General features: G+C 36.7%; 2 protein-coding genes across 3 annotated transcripts; both read left to right on the top strand.

The window, feature by feature from the left end:
- Nucleotides 1-1515: 1515 nt before the first annotated feature.
- mrs2 (magnesium transporter MRS2) lies at nucleotides 1516-6701 on the top strand. Of its 2 annotated transcripts, XM_046847414.1 has the most exons (12): nucleotides 1516-2200; nucleotides 2441-2514; nucleotides 3372-3408; nucleotides 3514-3626; nucleotides 4246-4419; nucleotides 4584-4714; nucleotides 4876-4992; nucleotides 5148-5300; nucleotides 5469-5586; nucleotides 5765-5878; nucleotides 6227-6311; nucleotides 6428-6701. In XM_046847414.1, the coding sequence occupies exons 1-11, from the start codon at nucleotides 1996-1998 to the stop codon at nucleotides 6296-6298; spliced, it is 1308 nt and encodes a 435-aa protein (XP_046703370.1). In that variant the 5' UTR covers nucleotides 1516-1995; the 3' UTR covers nucleotides 6299-6311; nucleotides 6428-6701. The 2 variants fall into 2 exon arrangements, with proteins under 2 accessions (XP_046703370.1, XP_046703369.1); XM_046847413.1 differs by having other exon boundaries at nucleotides 6227-6701.
- Nucleotides 6702-8960: 2259 nt separating this feature from the next.
- On the top strand, nucleotides 8961-22003 carry LOC124384500 (syndecan-2-A-like). Its single transcript, XM_046847415.1, has 5 exons — nucleotides 8961-9329; nucleotides 17225-17324; nucleotides 18354-18520; nucleotides 19009-19120; nucleotides 19982-22003. The coding sequence occupies exons 1-5, from the start codon at nucleotides 9273-9275 to the stop codon at nucleotides 20143-20145; spliced, it is 600 nt and encodes a 199-aa protein (XP_046703371.1). The 5' UTR covers nucleotides 8961-9272; the 3' UTR covers nucleotides 20146-22003.
- Nucleotides 22004-25808: the final 3805 nt, after the last annotated feature.

The raw sequence follows: 25808 nt of genomic DNA, 5'->3' as shown, positions 1-25808 counted from the left end.
TTGGGTTATGAACCCCTATGTGATTTCAACTACCTATTATAGTTTGATTGCATGACAAATGAACTAAAAGTAGCCAATCAGACCTCAGAGGAAAAATGAGACAAACATAAAATGTTAAAATATGAAACTGTAAATGGTCTTAACAACAGCAAAAATAAGCCTGCCGCAGATCTATCTCTCTCTCTCTCTCTCTCTCTCTCTCTCTCTCTCTCTCTTTCTTTCTCAATAAAAGAGAAAATCCCAGAATATTTTTTTTACTAATACACACATGTACCTAGAGTTGATTTTGGTTACAAACTCCTTAACTCGTTTCAAACTCACATTAAAGCTTCATCATCAGGTCTGACATTGTTGCTGGCACCTGATACTAGAAATTCAAAGGGAAAATTCTATGATATAAAATATATGTGAGATTAATATATAAAACCATAAAGGCGGGGAGGTGCTCTATAACTAAAACATTTTTTAGCAGCTATGGGTAACTATGTGGATGCAGCTACAGGGTACTGATTCTTCCTCTTTTGGCTTCCCCCATCAGGGGTCTCCATACCCCCTGTCCTCTACATCTGCCTCTTTCAACCCAACTACCTGCATGTCTTCCCCCACCACATCCATAAACCGACTCCTTGGTCTTCGTCTTTTCCTCCTTCCTGGTGGCTCCATCCTCAGCATTCTCCTACTGATATACCCCATGTCCCTCCTCTGCACATGTCCAAACCATCTCAATTGCCTTGTCTCCAAAACGTCCTACTGTGCTGTCCCTCTAATAAACTCGTTTCTAATCCTGTCCATCCTCATCACTCCCAGCTCTGCTACCTCCAGCTCCACCTCCTGTCTTTTACTCAATGCCACTGTCTCCAAACATACAACATCTCAGATCTCACCACAGTCCTATAAACTTTCCCTTTCACTCCTGCAGATACTCTTCTATCACAAATCACTCCTGCCACTCTTCTCCACCCACTCCACCCTGCCTGCACTCTTTTCTTCACTTCTCTAACACACTCTCCATCACTTTGCACTGTTGACCCCAGGTACCTGAACTCCTCCACCTTCTCCACCTCTTCTCCCTGCAACCGCACCCCTCTACTATCCTCCCTCTCATTCACACACATGTACTCTGTCTTACTCCTACTGACTTTTATTCCCCTTCTCAGGGTACTAATTGGCTGATGTAATTAAGCAATAAATACGCTTACATAGCATCCCAAAAGTGAAATAAATGTTTATTTTTTCTTCTGATTTTGTCAAATAGATGACAATTAAACACACATATATATATATATATATATATATATATATATATATATATATATATATATATATATATATATATACTGTATATATAGTGTCATTCTGTGTTAAGAAAAGCCAAGATTTTGTTTATTTAAACGGTATATTAGTGCGCGTCCCATTCATTTCCAAACCTGCCCTCGAACGCCATCTAGCGGAAAACAGACCCCGGAAGTGCTGATAGTGGCGACTATCCGGAGCTAAAGCGTCTCTGGTACCACGTGCTAAATGGACCGGCAATTGCCCCAATGCATGCTGGTCTTCCGAAACTGCTTCCGAAAACACTTGCAGCATTTTGGGTTGGCTAAGGTATCCCAGTCCGGAGAAAGTAATGATTTTAAAAGTTAAAATGCTTTGTATACACATATAATATTCGTAGTCAGGCGATAAAATGAGTTTATGAAGAGTTGCTCTTTTCCATTCGCTGTGTAAATACACATCTTAGCACGAGAGCTACATGTTTATCTTACTGTGTTTGCTCGCCCAGATGTAATTTTGCCCCTATGCATGTTAGTTTGGAGATATAATCTGTAAAGCCGGAGGAACTTATTCCAAATTAAACCAAATCGTTAACTGTTAAAGCCACTTGGAGCCACATAGGACTGTCTGGATCCACCTGGAGGGCGCGTCGCTGTTATAGACTATGTGATCCTAAGTCCTAGAAAAGGCTTTTTAACAGCGTCCTGACCTTGTTCAGGTAAAATGGAGGCCTGTGTGAGATTTTTATATCGCGAGGGTCTACGGATTGTCTCTTCGAAATGTTGGACTGGTGGATTATTGAAGGGCTCGAGATCACCCCTGAGTCGTGCTCTGTGTGCTCATCATTCAGCATCCGTGTGGACCTGCACACACCGCAGACATGTTCCTCCAGAGACAGCACGACTCACACACACACCCGGCCACAGCGGTAAGTGTGGGCAAAGCTATTCTATATCTATATATTATATTCTAGCACATTATAGGCAAGTAAAGTGGTCGAAAGGCATCTGGCTCATTTAGACGTAAAGTGACTTTTGCTGTCTAGTTGTTATAAAAGCCAAACTGCAAAAGCAAACCATGGGACATCATCCCATGTCACAGGCTCATCTTTTGGTAAACTGTTACAAATATTCCTCTTTATGCAACTGATCACTCTTCCTCCCATCAGCCCTTTTCTGTCGTCGCAGTGTTACAGACTCTTCACACACAGCTTTGTCCAGTGTGGCTCCTGTCTTTATAGTGGTAAGTGATGACATGTCACTTTGCCAAAAAACATCCTGAAACACACATCAAACAGATTTATACTGGTTTTGTTCCAATTTGTTGGTTGGTGCTGTAGATCTCTTGTTCTAGGTAAATTGGTGATTCTGTGCCACACGACCTGAGGGAAGAGGACATTGCTGGAGCAGTTACAATGGTGTTTAATAGGACTTTCATCAAATATGATGAAAAGAGTTTATTGCTTGAGTTTCTTTCCTCATGCCGGTTGTTCCAGTCATGACTCAATTAATGATAAATTCATCATAGTGGCGCCAGCAAATATAGGACACAGCAATGTGGCTATATGACACTGTGGACACGTTAGTGTTGTACACGATTACAAGCACAGTGGAATCTCTATGAGTGGAATGAGTGAGAAATTTGAAGCTTTGGAACCCTTTATTTTTGCTTGGAGTATACAGATTAGCAGGTGAAAGAACTGGACAGTGTAAAAGCCTATAGCAGTGCTGCATCGGTTGCATTATGTAGAGATAAATTTCTGTAATTTTTCACTGCCACTGTCAGGAAAAATTTGAAAGGCATTACACACAATGTGTTTAAACAGAAATACAATATTGTGCATTCAGACTCGTGAAGTATTTATATTGTTGTGCAAGGATGTGTTTTTCCTCTTCGTAGTTGTTTTCAGTAAACACACAACATAACTATGTAATACCTTTGGTGTTGCTATATCAACAGTGGTATTTGTAGCTCTGCACATTACATTGAAGCAGAGAACAGGACCAGCATACATTATTTTACTCTTAACGTACATTATGAAGAACAGCATTTCTTTGAAATTCTCATTAGTCATATCTCAAGTCTGTTTTGCTCAACAGATGAAATTTGATCCCGAGGGGAATGTCACCTCGTTTGGTGAGTTTTGTGATTCACTTATAACAACAAAATGTAACAGGAGTATTGTAGGAAATGAACAACAAAATTGTGTGTCTATTATGTATTTTTTAAATTTTTTTTTAGAGAAAAAGAAAACCGAGATTTATCAGGAACTTGGGTTGCAGGCAAGAGACCTGAGATTCCAACATCTCACCAGTATCACATCACGGAATAATGCAATCATCATTCGCATGGATGTAATGCCCCCCTCCTTTTTTAACCACTTTTGTGTGTGTGTGTGTGTGTGTGTGTGTGTGTGTGTGTGTGTGTGTGTGTGTGTGTGTGTGTGTGTGTGTGTATGTATATGTATATGTATATATATATATATATATGTATATGTGTATATATATATATATATAAAATTATATAATTTTTTTTCTCTGAATGATAGACTTTTTTAATACAGTGTGATTGATTCTGATTGGTCAGAAGGATTTCATTATTTTTGTGTTATGTGCACAAGTAACATGAACAAAAATGTATTGTTTAATAAAGTAATTCTTATTATTTTAATAGTGAAGTCTTTTATTAGGAGACATTTATTTAACATCTAAACAATCTCCTCCTTCCCTTTATTTCTAAATATTTCTTTATATGGTTGTGTTATTCTTACTTATCATTTGCTTAAGAAACATACTTTATTACAATACAGATGCAATACAGAATACAACTTGGAACTGTAATGTACCATAGCAGTAGTTGAGAAGAAACCATGACTGCTGAATCTCCTGTTTCTTGCTTATTATTTTATGTTTTTGTTTAATAATAATGAGTACCAAATATGTACATTTTATACTTCTAAAACTGTCTCTTCAGTCTCTTAAAGCAGTGGTAACTCCAGAATGCTTGTTGGTGTTGGATTTTCGTGGACTTGGTTTGGAGAAGTGGCTGGTTTTGGAGCTGGGGCCCCAGCTAGCAGGTGATGGTGCTCTGGCCACCTATTCTCTACCCTTTGAGTTTAGAGCCTTGGAGGCAATTCTACAGCACAGGGTAAATGGATATCTAGTGATGTTTACATTACACTTCAGTTTCGTCTCAACAAGCAAACATGTTGTTCTAGTGAATTATTTTTTCAAAGAAGAGTATGTATATACGTATATATCTATCATTGTAAAGTTTAAGAAAACATTTTGTGCCTGTGTGTTTATATACAGATAAACACCCTCCAGGCAAGGCTGAATGAGGTTCAACCTCAGATTTTAGATTGCCTCGAGTCATTAGTTGATCCCAAGCTCCTGTCTGCAGACCGCAGTAAACTGCACATGCTTCTCCTCAGCAGTAAAAGGTAAGAGTTTGGTGAGTAAAGCCAAATATATTGCACTCTGTTATGTTAGATATTTTCTTATTTTCATTCTAAATTGCGTTTATTATACACACGGACTCTGATCTTTCTACTTGCAAAGTCATATAACTCCATATTTTTAATATAACTGTATGTTTGTGTAGTCTCTCAGAACTCGAGACTGACATTAAAGTATTTAAGGATAGCCTGCTGAAGATTCTGGATGAGGATGAGCTAATCGAAGAACTGTGTCTCACCAAATGGACTGACCCTCGTGTGTTGTAGGTGAAATACTTGCCAATTTTATTGGAGTCATTTAATCTTAAATAAATAACTTACAATAAAGAAATGTCTAGTCATTGATTGTCAGTGTCTTTTTCATCTTATTTCTATTTTCTTTTGTGGGTGTGCATGTGTTATTTGTGTGTGGAGGCAGTGAGGAGAGTAGTTTAGGCTTGGATCATGCTCACGAGATGGAGTTACTCCTGGAGAACTATTTCATGCAGGCAGAGGAGCTGGGAAACAAAGCTCGAGAGCTGAAGGGGCTTATTGACGACTCGGAGAGTGTCATCTTCATCAACCTGGACAGGTACAGGAATGTATAAATGCTGTCCTTCATAAAATAAATAAATACTCTTAACAGATGGTACTTGATGTTGGAATGGACAATTTCACTCTCTTAGGATGATTTGTGAATGCTGATATAAGTTTAGAACAGAGTCAGTTATTGTGTCTCTTTTACTATATTTGCAATAAGCCATCGGAATGTGATGATGCGCCTGAACCTCCAGCTTACCATGGGAACCTTCTCCCTTTCCTTATTTGGCCTGATGGGAGTGGCCTTTGGCATGAATCTGATGTCTTCCTTTGAAGAGGTATACAGATTTGGTAGCTTACAGATTCATGTGCTTGGACTGGCAGCTGTATGAAACTGACTAATGTATATAACTGCATAAGTTGGTGAAGGCAGCACATATTTGTATTTGATGTATTTCTATGGTTATGAAGGGTCATGAACTCACTCTGTGTGTGCTAATGTGTGTTTGTGATTAGGACCCACGTGCATTCTGGTTAGTGACAGGAGTCATGTTTCTAGGCAGTGGACTCATCTGGAGGCGACTGCTTTCTTTCTTGGGACGGCACTTAGAGCCCAGCTCTCCTCCTCCGGTAATTAAATATTTACACACACACTTAATTTTCTCTATTGTAAATTTAAGTAGTCCTTTCCAGCAGTGCAGCCCCCCTCTTTTTCTGTAATAATTAAAACTCACAGCTCACTAAACTAAGTTTAGCTGTAAAATGATTTAATTCCAATGTTCTTCTCCTGATTGCATTAACGATGTTCTGTGCAGTATCGTTGACTTACTGTCTGGATCACTATAATTGCATGTCACATATTTCCACAGTGATCAGACGATAAAATCAGCACCTCTGTAGATTTTAATAAATTATGGTGTGGTCAAATAAGAAATCTTTAGATTTTGTTATAATTATTTTATTATCTTCATTGCCCAGATCCCACCTGTTTGGAGGAAAAGCCAACTCAGCACTTTAAAAGGCACAGATCTAAAACCTGGAGTTAGATGATCATGTGACAGTGGTATTCCTTCTGTTTTTCTGTGTGAAGAAAATCTATTGTAAACTGCTTATATTGTGCTTTTATTTTTTTCCCCCACAAAAAAAGCCACTGAATTTACACATTTCCCCCTGTTATAGGTACCTCTAAAAAGCATTGAAGACTGAAAGCAGTTTGATTTTTACCCACTATGTTTGTATCCAGCAATTTTTACAATTTAACTTTAAATGGTGGCATGTTGCTGCTTGGTGTGATGTTATGAACACACTGTGCATACCTCGATTTGGTTTTAAGCTGTGTTAATCTTAATTAGATTAGCCCTTAAAAATGTTACTGGTTCCGTATGCTTTAAATAACCGACGGCCCATGCTGATTGGTGCATAACTTGGAAAAATAAAGAGTTTCAATATGTTATTATGTTGAACAACTTTGACTGCAACTGAAAAAACGCACTTTATTAAAAACACATACACTTTCTCATTAATGCAGTTATCTAATCAGCCAATCATGTGACAGCTGCCCACTTCAAACAAATAACAATGTAGATACAAATTAAGAGCTTCATTTATTGTTTAAATCAAACATTAGAATATAGAAAACGTGTTAGATTTAGATTAGTAGCATAGATTTCAGTACCAAATTGACTGGTTTGAGTATTTCATAAACTGTTGAACTTCTGGGATATTCACACAAAACAGACTATAGAATATAAAATACAAAAAAGGTAAGGGTCAAAAGCAAATGGCATCTCGTATCAATTTTTATAACTGTGGTAAGCAAAAAAAAAGCAGTTGAGCATGCACAAAACATTGATCTTTGGGGTTGATGGGCTTAAACAAGAAGAGACTTTATATTCATAATTTGATGCACTGTACTGATGCTACGTGATTAGCTGATAAGAATTATAAATAACTATAAAAGCACAGGTGCTCTTAATAAATTATGTGTAGTGTATTATTTGTAGTTTATCCATTCATTTATTTTTGGGGGTGCATTCAGTGTGTATGTTTTAAAGCAGCGGTCCCCAGCCTTTTTTGCGCCACGGACCGGTTTAATATCGGACAATATTTTTATTATTATTTAAAATATATGTGTGTATGTACAATTAAAAAAAAAAACTAATTGGAATTGTGGGGCCCCCTAGCGTTCTCTTGGGCCCATATGCCTGGCATACTCTGCACCCCCCCTAACGGCGCCCCTGCCGAGTCATCATGACATGCATCAAGAGTGAGTCATAGACAGATGTGGCGGAGAGAAGCCGGTCATTTTCCAAAATTAAACATTGTTCAGAATCATAATAAATAAAACGGAAATAATGTAATTTATGTACTCTTTCTGTGCGGCCCGGTATCAATTGACCCATGGACTGGTGTCGGTCCGGTGGTTGGGGACCACTGTTTTAAAGCACAGTTAGTCCAGCAGGGGGAGACATACCCCATTGTACGAGTTTCGTTTCTTCGTGCCTAGTACACTACAACGTGTACTGATGTATAAAACTAGTATACAAGCAGTATACTAATGAATACTAATTGTGTAGTAGTACAAACACGTTAATATTATCATAGTTCTATTGCATTACACTGAGGTTTTCAGAATGTCATTGTAGCTTCAGTTGTTTTATAACAATGCTACTGATGAATTCGGTTAATCTCCTATTTATTCAGCTGTCATATTAAACGGGCTGGTTTGCTTCAGGGTGATGTCATTTTTAAACTAAAGATATATTTCTAACTGCTGAAGTTTAAGTGTTGCATACATTCTTGACAACAAGAAAAAAACAAAAATTTTTTACAACAAAAAAACCCCAAAGGTTTGCTATGTGTCTTTCTGATGAAACATTAAGGACAACAGTGGGGTTTCATTCATTCAGCAAAGACACTCTGAACTATTAAACTCTCAGATTATTACCCGTTTAACTCTCACTATTAATTTTGGTGAAGAAATCAGATTCCAAACATCAAGCCAGCCATAAAAGAAGTATTCCATGGTTTTCATTAAAAAACTTTGAGGTCCACATACACTATAAATACAAAAGAAAATGGAGACGCCTGACTTTTCCTGCCATATGTACAACCATACAAGGTTGGAGGGAAACAATTGTATAGGATGTCTTTGGATGCAGTAGTATTTCATTTCCCTCTCACTTGAACTAGGAGACCAAAAACCAATCCCAGCATGGCAAAGCCTCTGTGCACCAATCCAACTCCATGAGCATATGGTTTGCATGGGTTCGAGTGAAAGATCTTAACTGACCTTCTATAGAGCTCTGACCTCAACCCTAATGAACACCTTTTGGATGAAATTGAACACTGCCTGCACCCCAGGCCTCCTCACTACACATCAGTACCTGACTTTATTAACACCCTTGTGGCTGAATGAACACAAGTCTCCACAAGCACACTCCAAAAGCTGGTGGAACATCTCCCCAGAAGAGTGGAGAAAACGTAAATATTTGTTTAATACTTGTTTATTGTTCAAGCATGGTTGAAGCTCACCAGGAGAGGTTTCCCTCTGAATCTATAGCGTTTTACAATGTGGTGTAAGACTTACACTGTGGCTCGTTTATAAACAAACAAATAAATAAATAAACAAATAAATGCGCGTCTCGGCCTCCGCTCTGTTCTGACGTAACCCACCCCGAAACAAGCGCTCGCGCGCACACACACACACACACACACACCGCCCCCAGTTCACTCCAGCTTCATCCCGCTGAGCCACATCTACTGCCGACACAAACACACTCACTACAGCTCCTCTGCCATGGCCTCTATCTAGGGCTAGATTAATCGTCAAAGGAAAGTGGAGAAAGCGGAGGAGATTGCCAAAGACGTCAATCAGCACTCAAAAGCCATAACAGATCTGAGATTATAATCTGAAAAGGACACAAACCACCGATCCCGTAAGAAAGAGTGAGGAAAAGAAAACGAGTGAATTTTCTTTACAAAAAAAAAAAAAAAAAAAGAGAGAGACTTCTGAACAGGAATAATGAGGAACGGCTGGATGCTGCTCGCTCTTTCGGCACTTTGCCTTCTGGGGAAAGGGGTAAGTTGGATCAGAGATGTGAAACTGAATGTTACCCACAACTAATGATGTTTTCTAAGAGTACAATCATGTGCACACTGTTAATTTTTGGTCCGCTTCATGTCGCGTTTGAAGTTTGACGTTTCAAGTCTTTATTTCTTCTTATAATTTCTCAAAACATCATTTGGGGAAATTGGATAAAGCCTGTGCGTATCCCAGTGCCCTTCACTACAGTGTTGAAAGTCTGTGTCAGAGATGTGAGATTCATGGGCATGGGTGCGATTACTTTTTCCCCTTCTTTTTTTCTTTTGATTTTCTTCTTGCGTTTGCAGTTAGCTCACTGAACACAGTCCAATGCAGCACAGTGAATCATTACTAGAAACCGATTCGGAAAACTAAAATAACTTGACTGTAAGTTACATGACAGCTCTCATGGAGAAAAAAAAGTATATAGAATAGATCATAAAATTCTGTCTTTTATACACTCATCTTGTAAAGCCAGACACTTTCTAGTGTATCTTTATGAAACAGTACATTGAAGCAACTATTTTGATCAGCAAATACATTTAACAGTCATTTATTTAAAACGATTTTGTTTATAAATATCCTGAACCCAAGTGAATACAGCAGACATTGGGAATCTTTCATACTGGTCATAGAATTAGTAAGCCTTTAGATGTATGCGCCTTAGTTTTAAGAGATGTCACAATTTTCCCCTGACCCTAAAGAAGTTACAGCACGTCCCTGACATTATCGGTTTGCTAATCATTTATGTTGAATAAATAGTCTGTACTTCAGCGTTCAGAAGTTCACGAATATATCAACCTACAGTAAACAATCACACATAATGCTCAAACTCGTCTTTAGCTTTGGATGTCCTTTATAGTCTATAGTACATTAAGGCTGTTATCAGTTTTAAATTGCATTAATTAAAGATTGTCTGATGGGGTTTGTTGCCACAACATGTGCTGGTTATGGCTTATCTGTATTTTTGTAATTGTGCAATTATATTCTTTTAAACTTAATATTTCCTCCATTTTATTTGAAGCAGTTACGTTTTTATTTCCCCTTCCATTTTTTCCTTATGAGTAGTTTAGTTTAGTATGACCTATTATCTTGAGCAGCTAGCAAAATAAAAATAATACAAATGTAACTAAAGAATCAGAACTTTTAGAAGCATGTGAGGACACCAGCATCTCCCAGGTTAATCATTTCACTCCACAGAAGAATATTGCCTAATCAGTAAATGGAAAAGACTGAATTTGCTCTTATTTCCAAATATTGGCATAATGTTTGGTTGATGTGGAGTTTGAACCATATTGACATGTTTGGGTATGTGACAATGTTTATCCCTTTATCCCTGACACTTTAGCCCCTGTAAGTCTTTTTCTTTTTATTCACTTAGAAACTGTTAACCAAAATTTTGATTAACGTTGTTTTGAGATATGCTATAATTGTATTAAATACATTTGAGTAAGGTTGTGTATGAGGTGATAGACCCAAAAGACAAGTCAGCAATTTTTAAAAAAGGTTATTAATTTTTTAGGAAGTCACTTAACAGATTTAATCAGCATTCTCATTATGTCTTTCTTTAAGTTGATAAGACGATCTATTGCTCTCAAACTGGAGACTCCTTTCAAAATGCTACGTAAACCATTTCTCCTAGAGCCTCATCTAAACGTGTCTCTGTGTAGGTTATTACGGTAGAAAAGCTTTAAATAAAAGTAAAAAAATTTATAAAAACTGTGATTTGCCATACTATGGAAACCATTGCCTGAGCTGTTCTGTCATAGAAAAACTAATGTACGATTTATCGCTATTAAGATTTGAAAATTCATGTGTTGTATCAATTATCAATATATTTGAAGACTCTGTATAGAACAGTATAGAACATGTTTTTGTCATTCTACAGTGTAAAACAGAGGTAGTCTAACTACTATAAAGATCTGATGATATTAGTATGAATGCTACAGTGTTTAAACAGCATACACAATCCATCATTTTATGACCTGAACAGATTAGAAAAAAAAATAAACGTTTTTTCCCCCCCGAGTTGCCACACAAGTGCATTGCATTATCTGTTGTCTGGCTTTTTTCTGGGAAACATTGGGAAATTCTTCCAGACTGACATCACAATATGCAAAAGCATGATATTATGTGATTTTTTTTAAAGGAATGTGCATCAGTGTTTAGTAAGTTTACATTTATTCCTGAATGGAATGTAGGAGACACCCATCCACTTTTGTGAGACATCTTTCATAAACAGAAATGAACCTTTTTAGCCTTTCCCTAAACATATTCCACTGTAGCAAGCATCTGGAAAAGGTTGACAACATATACAAAGCATGACGGAAAGTGCTGTAAAAACAGAGATGTTGGGAAATAGAAGGATTTTTTAATGGTGAAAAAGTGGTACAGAGCGAATTCTTAAGATCATAGGCTTTTGCTCCTCTAGCCACTCGGTTAGATGAGCAAATGGAAAGTCCTTTAGGTATGTTTTGGGGTCTGGACGTCTGCAAGTGCAGTGGTGAGCGGGACTACAAGAAAAGTGCACTTGGGAATTAAATGTGCTGTCTGCTTTTTGTGTTCGCTCAACCTAATTCTGGGTTCATTTTATAAGGATTTTTTTTATTAGTATTTGATGGAAGTAGTGAGTAAAAGAGTAAGTCACTATCCTATTGAGGTGGGCTCAGTTCAGGGTGGAGTGTTTTTGAAATTCTATAGGTGAAAAAACTATAAAATTAAGCCTTTATTAAGCACTCGGTAGAATTCAGCAAAAATCATTACTCTAGAAAAGATAATAATCATTTGGGGAAACTGGGATATATTTCAATTTTAAGCTTAATTGACAAATGTATGGTCATTTTTAAATATAAGGTATACATTAGAAACAGCAAAAGTGTATTCACATCTGGGAATCTGGTGTTTGACACCTCAGCAAGTTTCATCTTGTTATTCAACGTTCCTTGTTAATTTGGATATATCTGCTGGATTTCTTCCAGGAAGTGATTTATAGTTCCATAAGTCTACCAGGAAACATTGTGGAAGCATGTTGACGTAGTGGAGCTGCTGTGGACATGGTTAGAGGAATGCTGACGTGTGACTCCCAGGCCTCCTCCAAGTCCTTAAATGGGCATACTTTTTTTTTTCCTCCAGACAACAGACACCTCCACACCAGATTTTTTTTTTACAGTGCAGCTGTTCATCCTTTCTCTGTCATAGTAGCATGTGTTCCCAGATCTCCAGATTAATAGTAAGCTATGAATATGTATACAACGGGAGAGTTTTGTCTATTTCATCGAAACGTGCTTCACTTATGTGATGTGCACACGACACTGAGGAATACATTTCCACCAAACAATTTTACCATTCAGTTTACACATGTTCGTATTTTACCACAGTGTCGAGCACTGACAGACTCACAGACACATTTGACTAAAACCAATTATGATGTGGCATTAATAGGTTTGTCACCCAACAGTCATATCATGATGTAAATTTGGATTAAATTGTAATATTATAATCTGAAAAATTTCTAATCTGGTGAGATTGCACTAAAATGGTATGCAGTAAATGAAAGCTCTTTTATTTTGAATAGCCGAGTCTGTGTTTCTCATTGTTCCTATGGTAAAAACTTTTACGAAGATGCGTTCAACTTAAGTGTAACAGCAGTCTTTAAGTACAGGACATACTACCCTGAGATAGCAAATGTTCATATTTGGTCTGTGTTTTATCAGTGTTCAAGCCAGTACAACAAATCTTATAATAGTTATTATCATTATTCCTACTTTTATCAGCAGGTTTATTTAACAGTACATTGTGTTAGCATGAAGTACTGCATGTTGCTTAAAGTACCTGAAAACAGTCTTCAGACAGTTATGTAAATGATTTATGATGATTTTGTTTTCTTTTAGACGTGTTGGCAAACTGTACCTCGGTACAAGCCACAGATTTTGTTGTTGTCTACTATTTTGTTTCTTATTATCTCTGACACAATGACTTCTTCTCAAGGTTGTTTTTTTTTTGTAGTGCATTACCATATTATTAAGACATTGTGTCATGCCACCCCAGCAGTTCTTCTTTTCAGGTATTTGATTAATGTTTGTGCACAGGTGTGTAATGACCTCAAATGGGCTCACAGTTCTTCCATAGCCAGGTGTGTTCTGTATGAGCCATTGTGGCTACAAGACTCCCTATACATGCCCCAGGTGCTAACATGAAGAACAATGCCCACATGAGGTACCGCCTTCAGTTCTTGATCTGCTCTGCATTAATCAGCAGACTAAAAATGTTTTGCTTTATACATACAAGGGTCCTTACTGATGTTTTGGAGTTTTTTTTATACTTAAATGTCACACTGGCTGTGGGAAATGTGGATTTTACAATTTAGCTGGCATTTTCAAACAGTTTGGAGAAATCTCTGTAAACATGGTGTAAAAAAACTAGCAGAGCTAAACCACAAACTCAAGATAAATCTGTAATAAATATGTCCTTCTATTTCTTGTTTATGTATGTTTGTGTATATGTATTCACCTGCTCCACAAGTTTAAAACCTCACCTTTTAGTCTAAGAAAACGCAGTCTTCTGTTTAACAATGTTTTAAACTATGGCTTATAACCATATAAAGTATTATTCTAGCTGCCTGTCTCCCCAAACTTTCCTTTCTCCTCCTGTCTGCCTCTTTCTCCTCCTCCCCTCTCCACCACTTTACTCAGTGCAGCACCTGTGTGTAAGCAGACATATTAAGAATACCTTGCATGCCTGAGGTCTGAATGGGCTGTATTCATCACTGCTGTCATTTTCAGATCACTCCTTGTTAATGTGTGTGTGTGTGTGTGTGTGTGTGTCTGTGGGTGTGTGTGTGTCTGTGTGTGTGTGTCCGTGTGTGTATGCATGCTGTTCTCTACTAAAACATTCAGATGCATGTGTGTGTATGAGTGTGTGCATGGATGAACATGAATCAATGGCTGGTCTCGCTCTTTATATCCATAGCCCTAAAAGCTCCACCAGCTTGATATCACAGGCACATCTGCATTCCAACACTTCACACATTATATCCACTGCACAGGAAAGATACACTTGGCTTTAATTATTGCACTTATTAGGTAAGATGTTTGTGTATGTGCCCTTGTTAGTCATTAAAGACTGTGTGTGTGTGTGTGTGTGTGTGTGTGTGTGTGTGTGTGTGTGTGTGTGTGTGTGTGTGTGTGTGTGTGTGTGAAGATCACAATCTTTTGCGTTACTTTTATCATTGTATATAGTATGGTAAAAAAGCAATGATGTAAAACAGTTAGGCATAAAAACAACGGACATCATACGTAACTGCCTAAAGACATCAGCCCTACGGTGCTTTATTGCTTGTGCACAACGACATGCCTCCTAGATATATCATTACCCAGCAATATACAAGGCAAAGAAATTTGTCTAAGGGTTTGGACATAATTTTAATATTATGCTCAGACTACAACAAAGCAATTTCTTCTCCTGTAGTTAGTGTTCTGTTGTGATATTTCAGTGCCTTTAAAGTAACAGTGATTGGAACAACTTTTCTTAATGATGGACAAAAATGCTTTTCAAGAAATTAATTTACAAAGACCAAGAGACAGGTTAAGCCTCATGTAATGCATGCCCTTCCTTTTCCTGGTAATATATTAATACTGAACTACATGGAAGTTTTTTTGATTCTGAATATACCAGACTATAGGATTTTTTAATGGTGAAGTATGAATTGATTTTATAGTGGTTTTCCATGAATCCAGGCCTTGTGGTTTTTTCCAAGATTGATTCTGCTTTCCCAGAAGCTTTATAGACTTTGGCTCTGGTTTGGTAACAGTTGGTAGCTTTAACACATCATTGTATAATATTTGTATGAATGTGGGGAAAGATCTGCAGCATTACTCTAAGACCGTGAAACAATAGTGCTTTTGGGTTTGGAGAAGAAGCATATATTGTCCACTTTGTGCATATATTAAGAGTGGCAAAACAGTCTGAAATGTGAAAGAAATGTCTCGAGTGTAATTATCATATTGTCTGTGTGGTGGCCTGCAGCTAAAAATTGCATTGTTTTTACAGCTCACTCTGTAGAGACATGGACAGTTTTGATGCGTTAGATTCTGGCTTAATCCAGCCAGACCCTGTGTGTGTCATCTGGATGAGTAATTATAACAGATCCGCCCTAACCAGACATAGATATGAACCCATTTATCTGACAGTAAAAACTGTGATCATAACACTTATTTAAGTTATAGTCAATGTGTCCTTACAACAACAATTTATGAATTATGTGGAATAAAGGCAAATCCAAATGCCTGTACTCCTCTTTGACAAGTCTTATAGGCATTCGTGTCATGGTACCCATGTGACATACATATATTCTGAAGCAAGCATGGAGCACATCTCTGATTCATTACAAAATGTACCACTGGTTTAATATTCACAGTAGAGCTTTCCATTTAGTTTGATGTCAAGCTTACCCTTTCCACATACTGTACATGTAAAAGTACTCTATCAGTAGTCCTACCTTTGGCAGAACTAGTAGAGAAATTCCAAAATGAGTTTTACAGTTTACTGCTATTTTGTTTATGTTATTTTTAATATATATTTTTTGGTTAGCACCCAAATCTTGCATGACATTTTCCTTTATATATATATATATATATATATATATATATATATATATATATATATATATATATATATATATATATGTGTGTGTGTGTGTGTGTGTGTGTGTGTGTGTGTGTGTGTGTGTGTGTGTGTGTGGTTGTGGCTGGACCAATTCGTCCTGTGGGACTACTTTCTTAGTCTGCATTTGCTGAGGGATTTGGCTGCTGTGGGACATGCAGCAGACTTGATCCTTAATGTCTGTGTAGATACTGGGCCAGTGATGAAGTACTAAATCCATGTGTTAAAGAGTTAGAGAGCAAGAAATGGTTTGACAGTGAAAAGGGAGAAACGGGGGGAGGTGTTTGACTTTGTTTGGCCAGGCTGTTTGGCGCAGAGAAGAGAGTGAGTGGCTTGTGAGATTTAGAGTTTCCTGTCCAGCTGTAGCGCTGGCACATGCTGAAAGAAAGTGACTCAGACCATCACACAATACCTTACTTGTGCTGCATCCAGGAACTCAGGAATGCCACTCTCACTTTCATATGGCTGACAGGAGTTTGTTTTGGAATCAGACATATTATTCAACACACTCCAAGCAGCACATTCTTACCCTCCTGCTATCCAGCTCTCTCTGCAAATAAGACGGATCCTCCTCCACACCTACTGAAGTCTAATCTTTAAATGAAAAACAGCAAATTATTTGTTATTTGTTGATTTTACTTTTAGCTTGGAAATTCAACTTTTTTCAAATTCAACAATTTTATGGACCACAGGTTTTGTCACTCACACACACACACACACACACACACACACACACACACACACACACACACACACACACACACTCTTTTGTCACTATTGTCAGTAGGGTTTGATTGCCTGTTCTTTCCAATTTCCAGAGGTGTTTTTTTTTTAAGAAGAATGGATAAGTGTGAATGACTGTGAAAGATTAGACTCAGCAGCACAAGGGTGTCACATGGACAAAAAGAAAACTAGAAAAAAGGTCAAATATAAACAGACTCCATATTTTCATTACTTTCTCTAACGCAGTGAAAAGATTATATTTGTTTTTGTGTCTTTTAATGTAGCCCTCCTCCACTCCTACCAGATATTATTTTTATTTAAAAAAATGTATCCTGTGCAGTACAGTGAATCCATTACAGGCACAGGACAGCTGGACAGATAGAAATTGTGACATAGTTTGACATATTATGGCATTGTTTCAGCAGCTTTGTATCAGATTTACATAATAGTTAGTGAGAGCTCTTTAAATCCAACTATAACTAAAGCATTTTATGTGTTTACTTCTACAGGTCCTAGTGACAGGGAAGCTTCCTGACTTCTACCTGGATGAACAGCAGTCCGGTGATTACTCTGTTGAAGATGATGAAATCAACTCTGGCTCAGGATCAGGTAGGCCAAACTCCTAGCTAAGTTGGGTTACATTAAATATCACTGTTCAATTGTGCATAATTTGGTTGAAAAAGTAATAGGTAATATGTTTGAATAACCTTTAAAACAGCAAAAGCATGATTTTCATCAGATGAAAAGAAGAAGAAGAAAATCTATCCTCATTATTAGTTGATTTGAAAGCAGCATGTGAATGTTGCATAAATAATAAGAAATACCAATTAATTGGTATTGTATGTGTCACTATATGTGTCGTTACTCTGTGCGCAGTAGAAATCAATAAATATTATTCAACTATTTTAAGCCCATTCTTACATAAATTGTTAAGTACACACATTTAATCATATATACAAACGAGTTTTTGCTTACTGCTATGCAGTGAATGCAGTAGTTAACTTTTTTCAGTATTGGTTCTAATAGCCAAGATAAGCTTCAGAATGTGGCTACTTTGATGCAGATCATTAAGCAGCCTTTCTTAGAGAGTCTGGAGGTACTGGTGTGACTTTGCAAGGCTGCTGTAAACAGAAGGGAAGCCTGTTGGCTCCTAAACCATGGCAGCAGTTTGATGAGAGCACAGATGTTTCACCTGCGGTCAAACACGGTCAGCCAAGACCACCAGGCTTTTTCAGAAGACATCTGCTCCAAACATGATCCCTGCATTATTAATATATCAGCCCTCCCACCTCTGACCATAGTCAAACTCTACCTCACACAACAGTTGAGAACAGTGAATAGGCTTTGTTGACTGTGCCAAGTACTGACTTTACTGAAATTTGTGTACAAAGTTTATTAAAATAAGTAAGATATGAGATAAATAGACAGCAAAATCACTGATAAATATTTAGGCCAATGGTATCTTAACGCTAAAGCTTCTGGGTTACTAATCAGAACACTATATTTGTAAATCCCAAGGCCAATAAGCTGCCCCCTTTTATATCCATTTAAATTGTCCTTATTTCTGTATAACTGTTTCAATGAGTTTTGCAACTGTGTTGTTTGATACACTCCATGTGCCTTGTGTATTACCATCAGGTTTTATTGACAACGATGATGAAGATGTGCAGACAGTGAGGAAAAAGCAAAACATAAAGCCCACTCAACATTCCACCTATACAAGCAGCCCAAGCTTGGAGATCAACTCATTTACTATGTCAGGCACGCAAATAGCTCCCACAGATGCAGGAGAAAAGGTCACAGAGGTAAAATGTTTTTCCATTTCATTTCTTAAGACATATTTATTCACTTACTTTGATGTTATTGTAGCTTAACATAGTCTGGTATTGCATATTAGAGTAAGAAAACATTTAAATCCCCAAAAGAGGAGAAGTATCCTTGATTGTATTGCACCCGTTTGAAATCTGAATATTGCATATAAGTAATGAGTCTGCTTAAGCATACAGTATTACACATATATTTATTCATAGTTTGTACACATTTCTACTGTATATGTTTTCTATATTTTAGTTAAGTTAAAATGCAGATTATCAGTTTTAATATGAATGAAATGGGCCATGAATTATTTTATGATATACCCAGTAGGTATTAAACTTAAACCACATAGACACTTCAAAATCCAGTGCCCAGCAATACAATTATTCATCTCACATGCTGTTGTTGGTCTGTTTTCCTCTGTCCTTTTCTATTTCTCTATCAATCCTGGGGTCCTCCACACATATTTTCATGTTAGACGAAGAAACCCCAAGGCAGTGCTAGCAGTTCTCCAGAACAAGGATCAGAATCTGACATACATAATGAGGTCCAGTCTGAAAATCTCTTCCAGAGGACTGAAGTGCTAGCAGGTATGGTAACATTAGAATGAGATTTTTTAAGATTTATTCATAATTAATTATGTCAACTACAATTTAGGTTACATTCTTCAATCATGAATCACAAAACATGTTTAGAATGTGATTGAATCCTACCATCCTCAACCTTACACTGCAAAAATGATGATGATGTGATGATATATTGAATAAGACCACAAATTCTATAATATTTTTCATTATGATTTAAAAAAATAAAATGCATACGATTATTATTTCGGCTGTCACTCACTTTCAGTAACTTTATCCGGGTCAGGGACATGATTTTATCTCAGAAACATTGAGCATGAGACAATTATAGTACATGAATGGGATCCTAGGCTTTTGCAGGGCATTAGCTGACTTATTATCATATAAAATACATTACAATTATACATCGCAATTATTTTGTGCTGATACCATCATACATTAATACTTTCATTATACTAACTGTTCACAAATAGTCTTAGGGTAAACAGAAAAAGGTTATAGATTTGTCATGTCTGTTCTGTGTCTGAATCTAAATATATAGCTCATTGGCTGTTCCAACATCTTAGCTGACTAAACAAATTAATTGATGCTTGAGAGTAACACTCACACTTTATACCTCAAATAAGCTATGCTTAGATATTTGTCATATGCTGATACATTAGAAATAAATGCAAAAATATATGCTTATTGTTAGAGATAAAAGCTTGAATTTGTTAAAAATGTCTAGCATTTGTTTCAGAGGTTATATATTCGGTCTCATAATATCCTGTTTGTCTGTTTTCAAGTCTTAAGTCACTAGTCATTTAATAGCTAAACAATTTGTAAATAAAGAAATCACACTGATTTTTTTATCTTTTTGATCTTTAGCTGTTATAGCTGGCGGAGTGATTGGCTTCCTGTTTGCGATCTTCCTCATTCTCTTATTGGTGTACCGCATGAGAAAGAAGGACGAGGGCAGCTATGACCTGGGAGAGCGCAAGCTACCAAGTACAGCTTACCAGAAAGCCCCAACCAAGGAGTTCTATGCCTAATAGACTTCCACGTGACATATGAGAAACATTTCCTCAGTGATTAAATACAAAAAATCTGGAATTATAAAAGTCTGAGAAGGTTTTTATTGGGAACTTATTTAATAACAAAGAAACAGTATTTTTTGCTTCATAAAGCCAATCAGATATTATGTTTTTATTATGGATCTCATGTGTTTTTTGAAAAATTGTTGAAGAAAATAGTGTAATATAAAACAATAAATGTCATGATTTGTTTCATCCATAGACTACTTTATGACTATAGAGGTACATATTTGTATTTTTTAAATATACAAAGGGTCTGAAATCTGGATTGTAAATGTATTATCTTTCATGATATAATAATTACCCACATTACATATCAGCATCTCCATATTGTGAATATAGATATTATTTTTAATTTAGGTATTATAGAAAGTGTTGATTTTTTTTTGTTTATGAATAATTATCATTTTAATTCTCTCTGTTAGGGCTTGTAAATGTTGTACTGCCAACAAAAATGTGTATATTTTGTCAATTAGGTATCAAAATACAGGGAAAACAATTTTCAAAATGTCTTTTTTGTTCAGATTTTTTAAACAAGCCAAGAACAAATAAATCCTGAACTCCCCATCTCTCTCTCTCTCTCTCTCTCTCTCTCTCTCTCTCTCTCTCTCTCTCTCTCTCTCTCTCTCTTTTATATTGCCTTTCCTGTTAAACTAAACTCATCGTAAATCACTGCCATATTTCCTGGTGATTTTTTTCCTTCTGGTTCTAAAGCACAGTTCTCATGACAGTTAAAGAAATATAGAATTTTCTTCTTTAAACAATCTGAGTATCAATTTGTTTACCCAAATATAGTCCTTATAATCCTGTATTACTCCTGTATTAATATAATGTACCAGGGACATTTAATACTGTCTACATATTTATTAAACGCTTATCTTGACCAATAAACCAAGCCAAAACCAGTAGCACATAAGTGCATAAATGTTCAGTAATGAACCCTAATCCTTCTATTTCCATGGTCATCAAGGCTAAATTATTGGGAGGCTGGAAACTTTTTTAACTTCTCAGAATCAGTCTGCAGAGCTAACCACACATTATTCTTCAGTCTGATGTCTGTATTTGTGTAGGAGTAGGTTGTTTACATGCTTTAGTCAGATTTGGTAACAAATGCTAATGTTAAAATTGCATCTTCTGAAAATCGTTAAGTCTTAATGCAGAGAGTTTTAGAGACTCAGACTGTTTATTGATCAAAATTCCATTATGCTAGAATGATTAAACAGACAGCATCCATGTGTTATCCAAAATCACTGAGTAATGACCAAAAAAGGCAGAGTGCTTCAGGAAATATGAAGATTCCAAACATAAGTGCACTTCATTTACACATTTTGTGTTTTTTATACATACTGTGTTTACACATTTAAAAATTTAATTCTTGATTCTTGATGAATGAATTCTTGATTCTTGTTAAGTATTAAAACTTGTCATTTTCCAAAGCCTGTTCTGATTATTATCATGAAGGCTCATTATCATTTAATTTCTTTTCCTAGTTACTTTTGCTTAATTTCCTTTAAGTATATGGGCGTTTAAGTCAATGATTTATTTGTATATGTTCATTTACAAATCATAATTTATAAATTACAGCTGTTTATAAATAACATATTAAGTGTAATATGTTAAATAGAAAATAATCTAGCTAAATATATGTTTCCATTCAAATGCCCTTGAAGTGCCTGCTGTTTTGAAAGATTTTGGGGCATTTAAAGACATTTGTACAACAGAATGAAGGATGGCGTTTCCTAAGCATGACTGATAATGGAATAGTTATGGAGTTATATAAAAAAAAACAGTGTTGTAATAAACTCTACTGAATTAATATTTTCTCAGGCTGTGGTTATTAACTTCTGATTTTAAAATGCTTGTGATGCTCTCAGTGAATATTGGCCTTTTGTCATCATTTTTTCAGTACTAGTCTGTGTTAGTCTGGGGAAAATAATTTAGAATGTCAGCAGAACAAGGTTAAATCACAACATACAAGCCCATATTCTGTCAAGTGTGCCTCAAAGATGGGAAGAACCAAACATGGGAAGAAAATGTAAGACTTTCAAATATTACTCTTGGATTTTGGATTGCTTGGCAAACAAAAACAAAGCAGAAATGATGGGTTGGGGTAACTGTCATATTAGCAGCGACGGCAATAATTTCTGTCAAATTTACATAAAATATGCATGAATTTACATTTGTTTCCTGATCATATTCATTCTGCCATTTATCTTCAGTAAACACTTTATTCTGGTCTGGGGCACAATAGCTCCATGACTCCATACTGGGAACAGTGACCTCAAGACAGAAATACACCTTGTATCACACACACACACACACACACACACACACACACACACACACACACACACGTGCAGTGGTCTCATTAACAGTGAATACTGAAATAAACACAAATGAAAACTATTTGCATGGGTAAAAAAGGTAAAATGTTTACACAATTATATGAGTTTTATATTTACATTTCTATAAATGTATACAACCTTTAACTCAAGTCAGGTTTATTTCTATAGTGCTTTTCACAGCAGACATTGTCTCAAAGCAACTTTACAGAAATCAACAGTTAAGATTGAGGTGGGCAGCCGTGGCGACTGTGGCAAGGAAAAACTCCTTAGATGTTATGAGGAAGAAACCTTGAGAGGAACCAGACTCAAAAGGGGAACCCATCCTCTTGTGGGTAAAATCAAGACAGTGATTATACTCTTTAAACAATACAGAAAACTGGAGAATGAGAACTAACATGAGCACTGGAGTGTAAGATTATGAGTAATGTTCTTTCTACAGTCTTTCACAGTCATTTGTGGTTATAGAACTAGGAGCTACTGATCAACTCATAAAATAGCTCAACATTTGTGATCATCACAGATCCAACACCAGCTTCTCCATGCCAGAGCCTTTAAACACTCAAGGAGGTCCAATGTCAAAACTCCACATGAAGTGGGATCTAATTGGCACGCCTCTAGATGGTACGGGATGTTTGCGAGTTTGGCATCTACTTCATTAAAGGTCCACAATCTTCATAAGGTGGGACGTGACTGGAGCTGGCCAAACCTCAGGATGCCTCGGGATGGGGAGAGAAAGATAAGCAGTGGAGAGAAATTAGCGTAGCTGCTGTTCATGATATCAACAGCACAAGTTGATAATGTGCATGTGATCAGATGTTCTGGAGCACAAGGTTATGATGTAATGTTTGTTATGTGTAGGCTTTGCTAAAAAGATACGTTTTTAATCTGCATTTAAACTGGGAGAGGTGTCTGAGCCCGAACACTGTCAGGAAGACTGTTTCAAAGTTTAGGAGCTAAATGTAAAAATGCTCTACCACCTTTAGTGGACTTTGCTATTCTAGGAACTACTAGAAATCCAGAGTTTTGAGATCTCAAGGAGCGTGACGGATTGTAGCGTGTTGGAAGACTGGAAAGAAAATTGGAAGCTAAACCATTTAGTGTTTTGTAAGTGAGAAGCAGTAGTTTGTAGTCAATTTGAAACTTAACAGGTAGCCAGTGTAGGGATGCTAAGATTGGGGTTATATGATCATATTTTCTTGACCTAGTGAGAACTCTGGCTGCTGCATTCAGGACAAACTGTAGCTTGTTTATTAATGATGCAGCACATCCACCTAGTAATGCATTACAGTAGTCTATTCTGGAGGTCATGAACGCATAGACAAGCAGATAACGTTTCTTAGCTTAGCAATATTTCTAAGGTGAATGAAGGCTGTTATTGTAGTAGTACAGAACAGTACTAGTGGTTACAGAACATCCATCTAAATGCAGGTTGAAATGCTGGAGCTTCTGTGTACTGGTTTTTGGACCGATGAGCAAAATCTCTATCTTATCAGAATTTAATAATAGAAAGTTATGAGTCATCCAATCTCAGTTATCCAAGCCAATTGAGTTGTATCATCTGGCTTTGAAGAGATATATAGCTGGGTATCATCAGCATAACAGTGGAAGCTAATTCCATGCCTTCTAATAATATTTCCTAAGGGAAGCATGTATATTGTGAAAAGCAGGGTCCTAAAACTGAACCTTATGGCATGCTATAATTAACTTGCATCAACCTGGATAGCTCTCCATTTAAATCTACAAAATGGTAACGATCATACAGGTAGGATTTAAACCAGCTTAATGCCTGTCCCTGAATGTCGGTGTAATTTTGTAAGCGATCTAGGAGAAGATCATGATCTATAGTGTCGAATGCAGCACTAAGATCTAGTAAAACTAAAAGAGAGATGTAGCCTTGGTCTGAAGCTAAAAACAGGTCATTAGTGATTTTAACTAGTGAAGTTTCTGTGCCTTTAATTTTTATTTAAGAATCCTTAAGATTCGTTTAATGTAATGACTTTTTTAGGACATAAAAAATGAATGTGGACCTAAAATATGTAGCAAAATGTAATTATTAAACACTTAAATCTTATTTATACTTGTACTTTGATTCAACTCAAATAATAATAAAAAAAATACATAAATAAATAATAATAAGTGACCTCAAGACAGAAATACACCTTGTATCACACACACACACACACACACACACACACACACACACACACACACACACGTGCAGTGGTCTCATTAACAGTGAATACTGAAATAAACACAAATGAAAACTATTTGCATGGGTAAAAAAGGTAAAATGTTTACACAATTATATGAGTTTTATATTTACATTTCTATAAATGTATACAACCTTTAACTCAAGTCAGGTTTATTTCTATAGTGCTTTTCACAGCAGACATTGTCTCAAAGCAACTTTACAGAAATCAACAGTTAAGATTGAGGTGGGCAGCCGTGGCGACTGTGGCAAGGAAAAACTCCCTTAGATGTTATGAGGAAGAAACCTTGAGAGGAACCAGACTCAAAAGGGGAACCCATCCTCTTGTGGGTAAAATCAAGACAGTGATTATACTCTTTAAACAATACAGAAAACTGGAGAATGAGAACTAACATGAGCACTGGAGTGTAAGATTATGAGTTATGTTCTTTCTACAGTCTTTCACAGTCATTTGTGGTTATAGAACTAGGAGCTACTGATCAACTCATAAAATAGCTCAACATTTGTGATCATCACAGATCCAACACCAGCTTCTCCATGCCAGAGCCTTTAAACACTCAAGGAGGTCCAATGTCAAAACTCCACATGAAGTGGGATCTAATTGGCACGTCTCTAGATGGTACGGGATGTTTGCGAGTTTGGCATCTACTTCATTAAAGGTCCACAATCTTCATAAGGTGGGACGTGACTGGAGCTGGCCAAACCTCAGGATGCCTCGGGATGGGGAGAGAAAGATAAGCAGTGGAGAGAAATTAGCGTAGCTGCTGTTCATGATATCAACAGCACAAGTTGATAATGTGCATGTGATCAGATGTTCTGGAGCACAAGGTTATGATGTAATGTTTGTTATGTGTAGGCTTTGCTAAAAAGATACGTTTTTAATCTGCATTTAAACTGGGAGAGGGTGTCTGAGCCCCGAACACTGTCAGGAAGACTGTTTCAAAGTTTAGGAGCTAAATGTAAAAATGCTCTACCACCTTTAGTGGACTTTGCTATTCTAGGAACTACTAGAAATCCAGAGTTTTGAGATCTCAAGGAGCGTGACGGATTGTAGCGTGTTGGAAGAC

Source organism: Silurus meridionalis, chromosome 4 (genome assembly GCF_014805685.1).
Source record: "Silurus meridionalis isolate SWU-2019-XX chromosome 4, ASM1480568v1, whole genome shotgun sequence".
Lineage (NCBI taxonomy): Eukaryota > Metazoa > Chordata > Actinopteri > Siluriformes > Siluridae > Silurus > Silurus meridionalis.
Note: the sequence above shows the minus strand (reverse complement) of the source record. Positions and strands in the feature narration are given on the sequence as shown.

Coding starts and splice junctions, on each gene's coding strand:
- mrs2 (XM_046847414.1), top strand. CDS start 1,996: ATGGAGGCCTGTGTGAGATTTTTATATCGCGAGGGTCTACGGATTGTC. Junction 4,993..5,147: donor TGGACTGACCCTCGTGTGTT/GTAGGTGAAATA, acceptor GTGTGGAGGCAG/TGAGGAGAGTAGTTTAGGCT. Junction 5,879..6,226: donor AGCCCAGCTCTCCTCCTCCG/GTAATTAAATAT, acceptor TTCATTGCCCAG/ATCCCACCTGTTTGGAGGAA.
- LOC124384500 (XM_046847415.1), top strand. CDS start 9,273: ATGAGGAACGGCTGGATGCTGCTCGCTCTTTCGGCACTTTGCCTTCTG. Junction 9,330..17,224: donor TTTGCCTTCTGGGGAAAGGG/GTAAGTTGGATC, acceptor TTACTTCTACAG/GTCCTAGTGACAGGGAAGCT. Junction 17,325..18,353: donor CAACTCTGGCTCAGGATCAG/GTAGGCCAAACT, acceptor TATTACCATCAG/GTTTTATTGACAACGATGAT.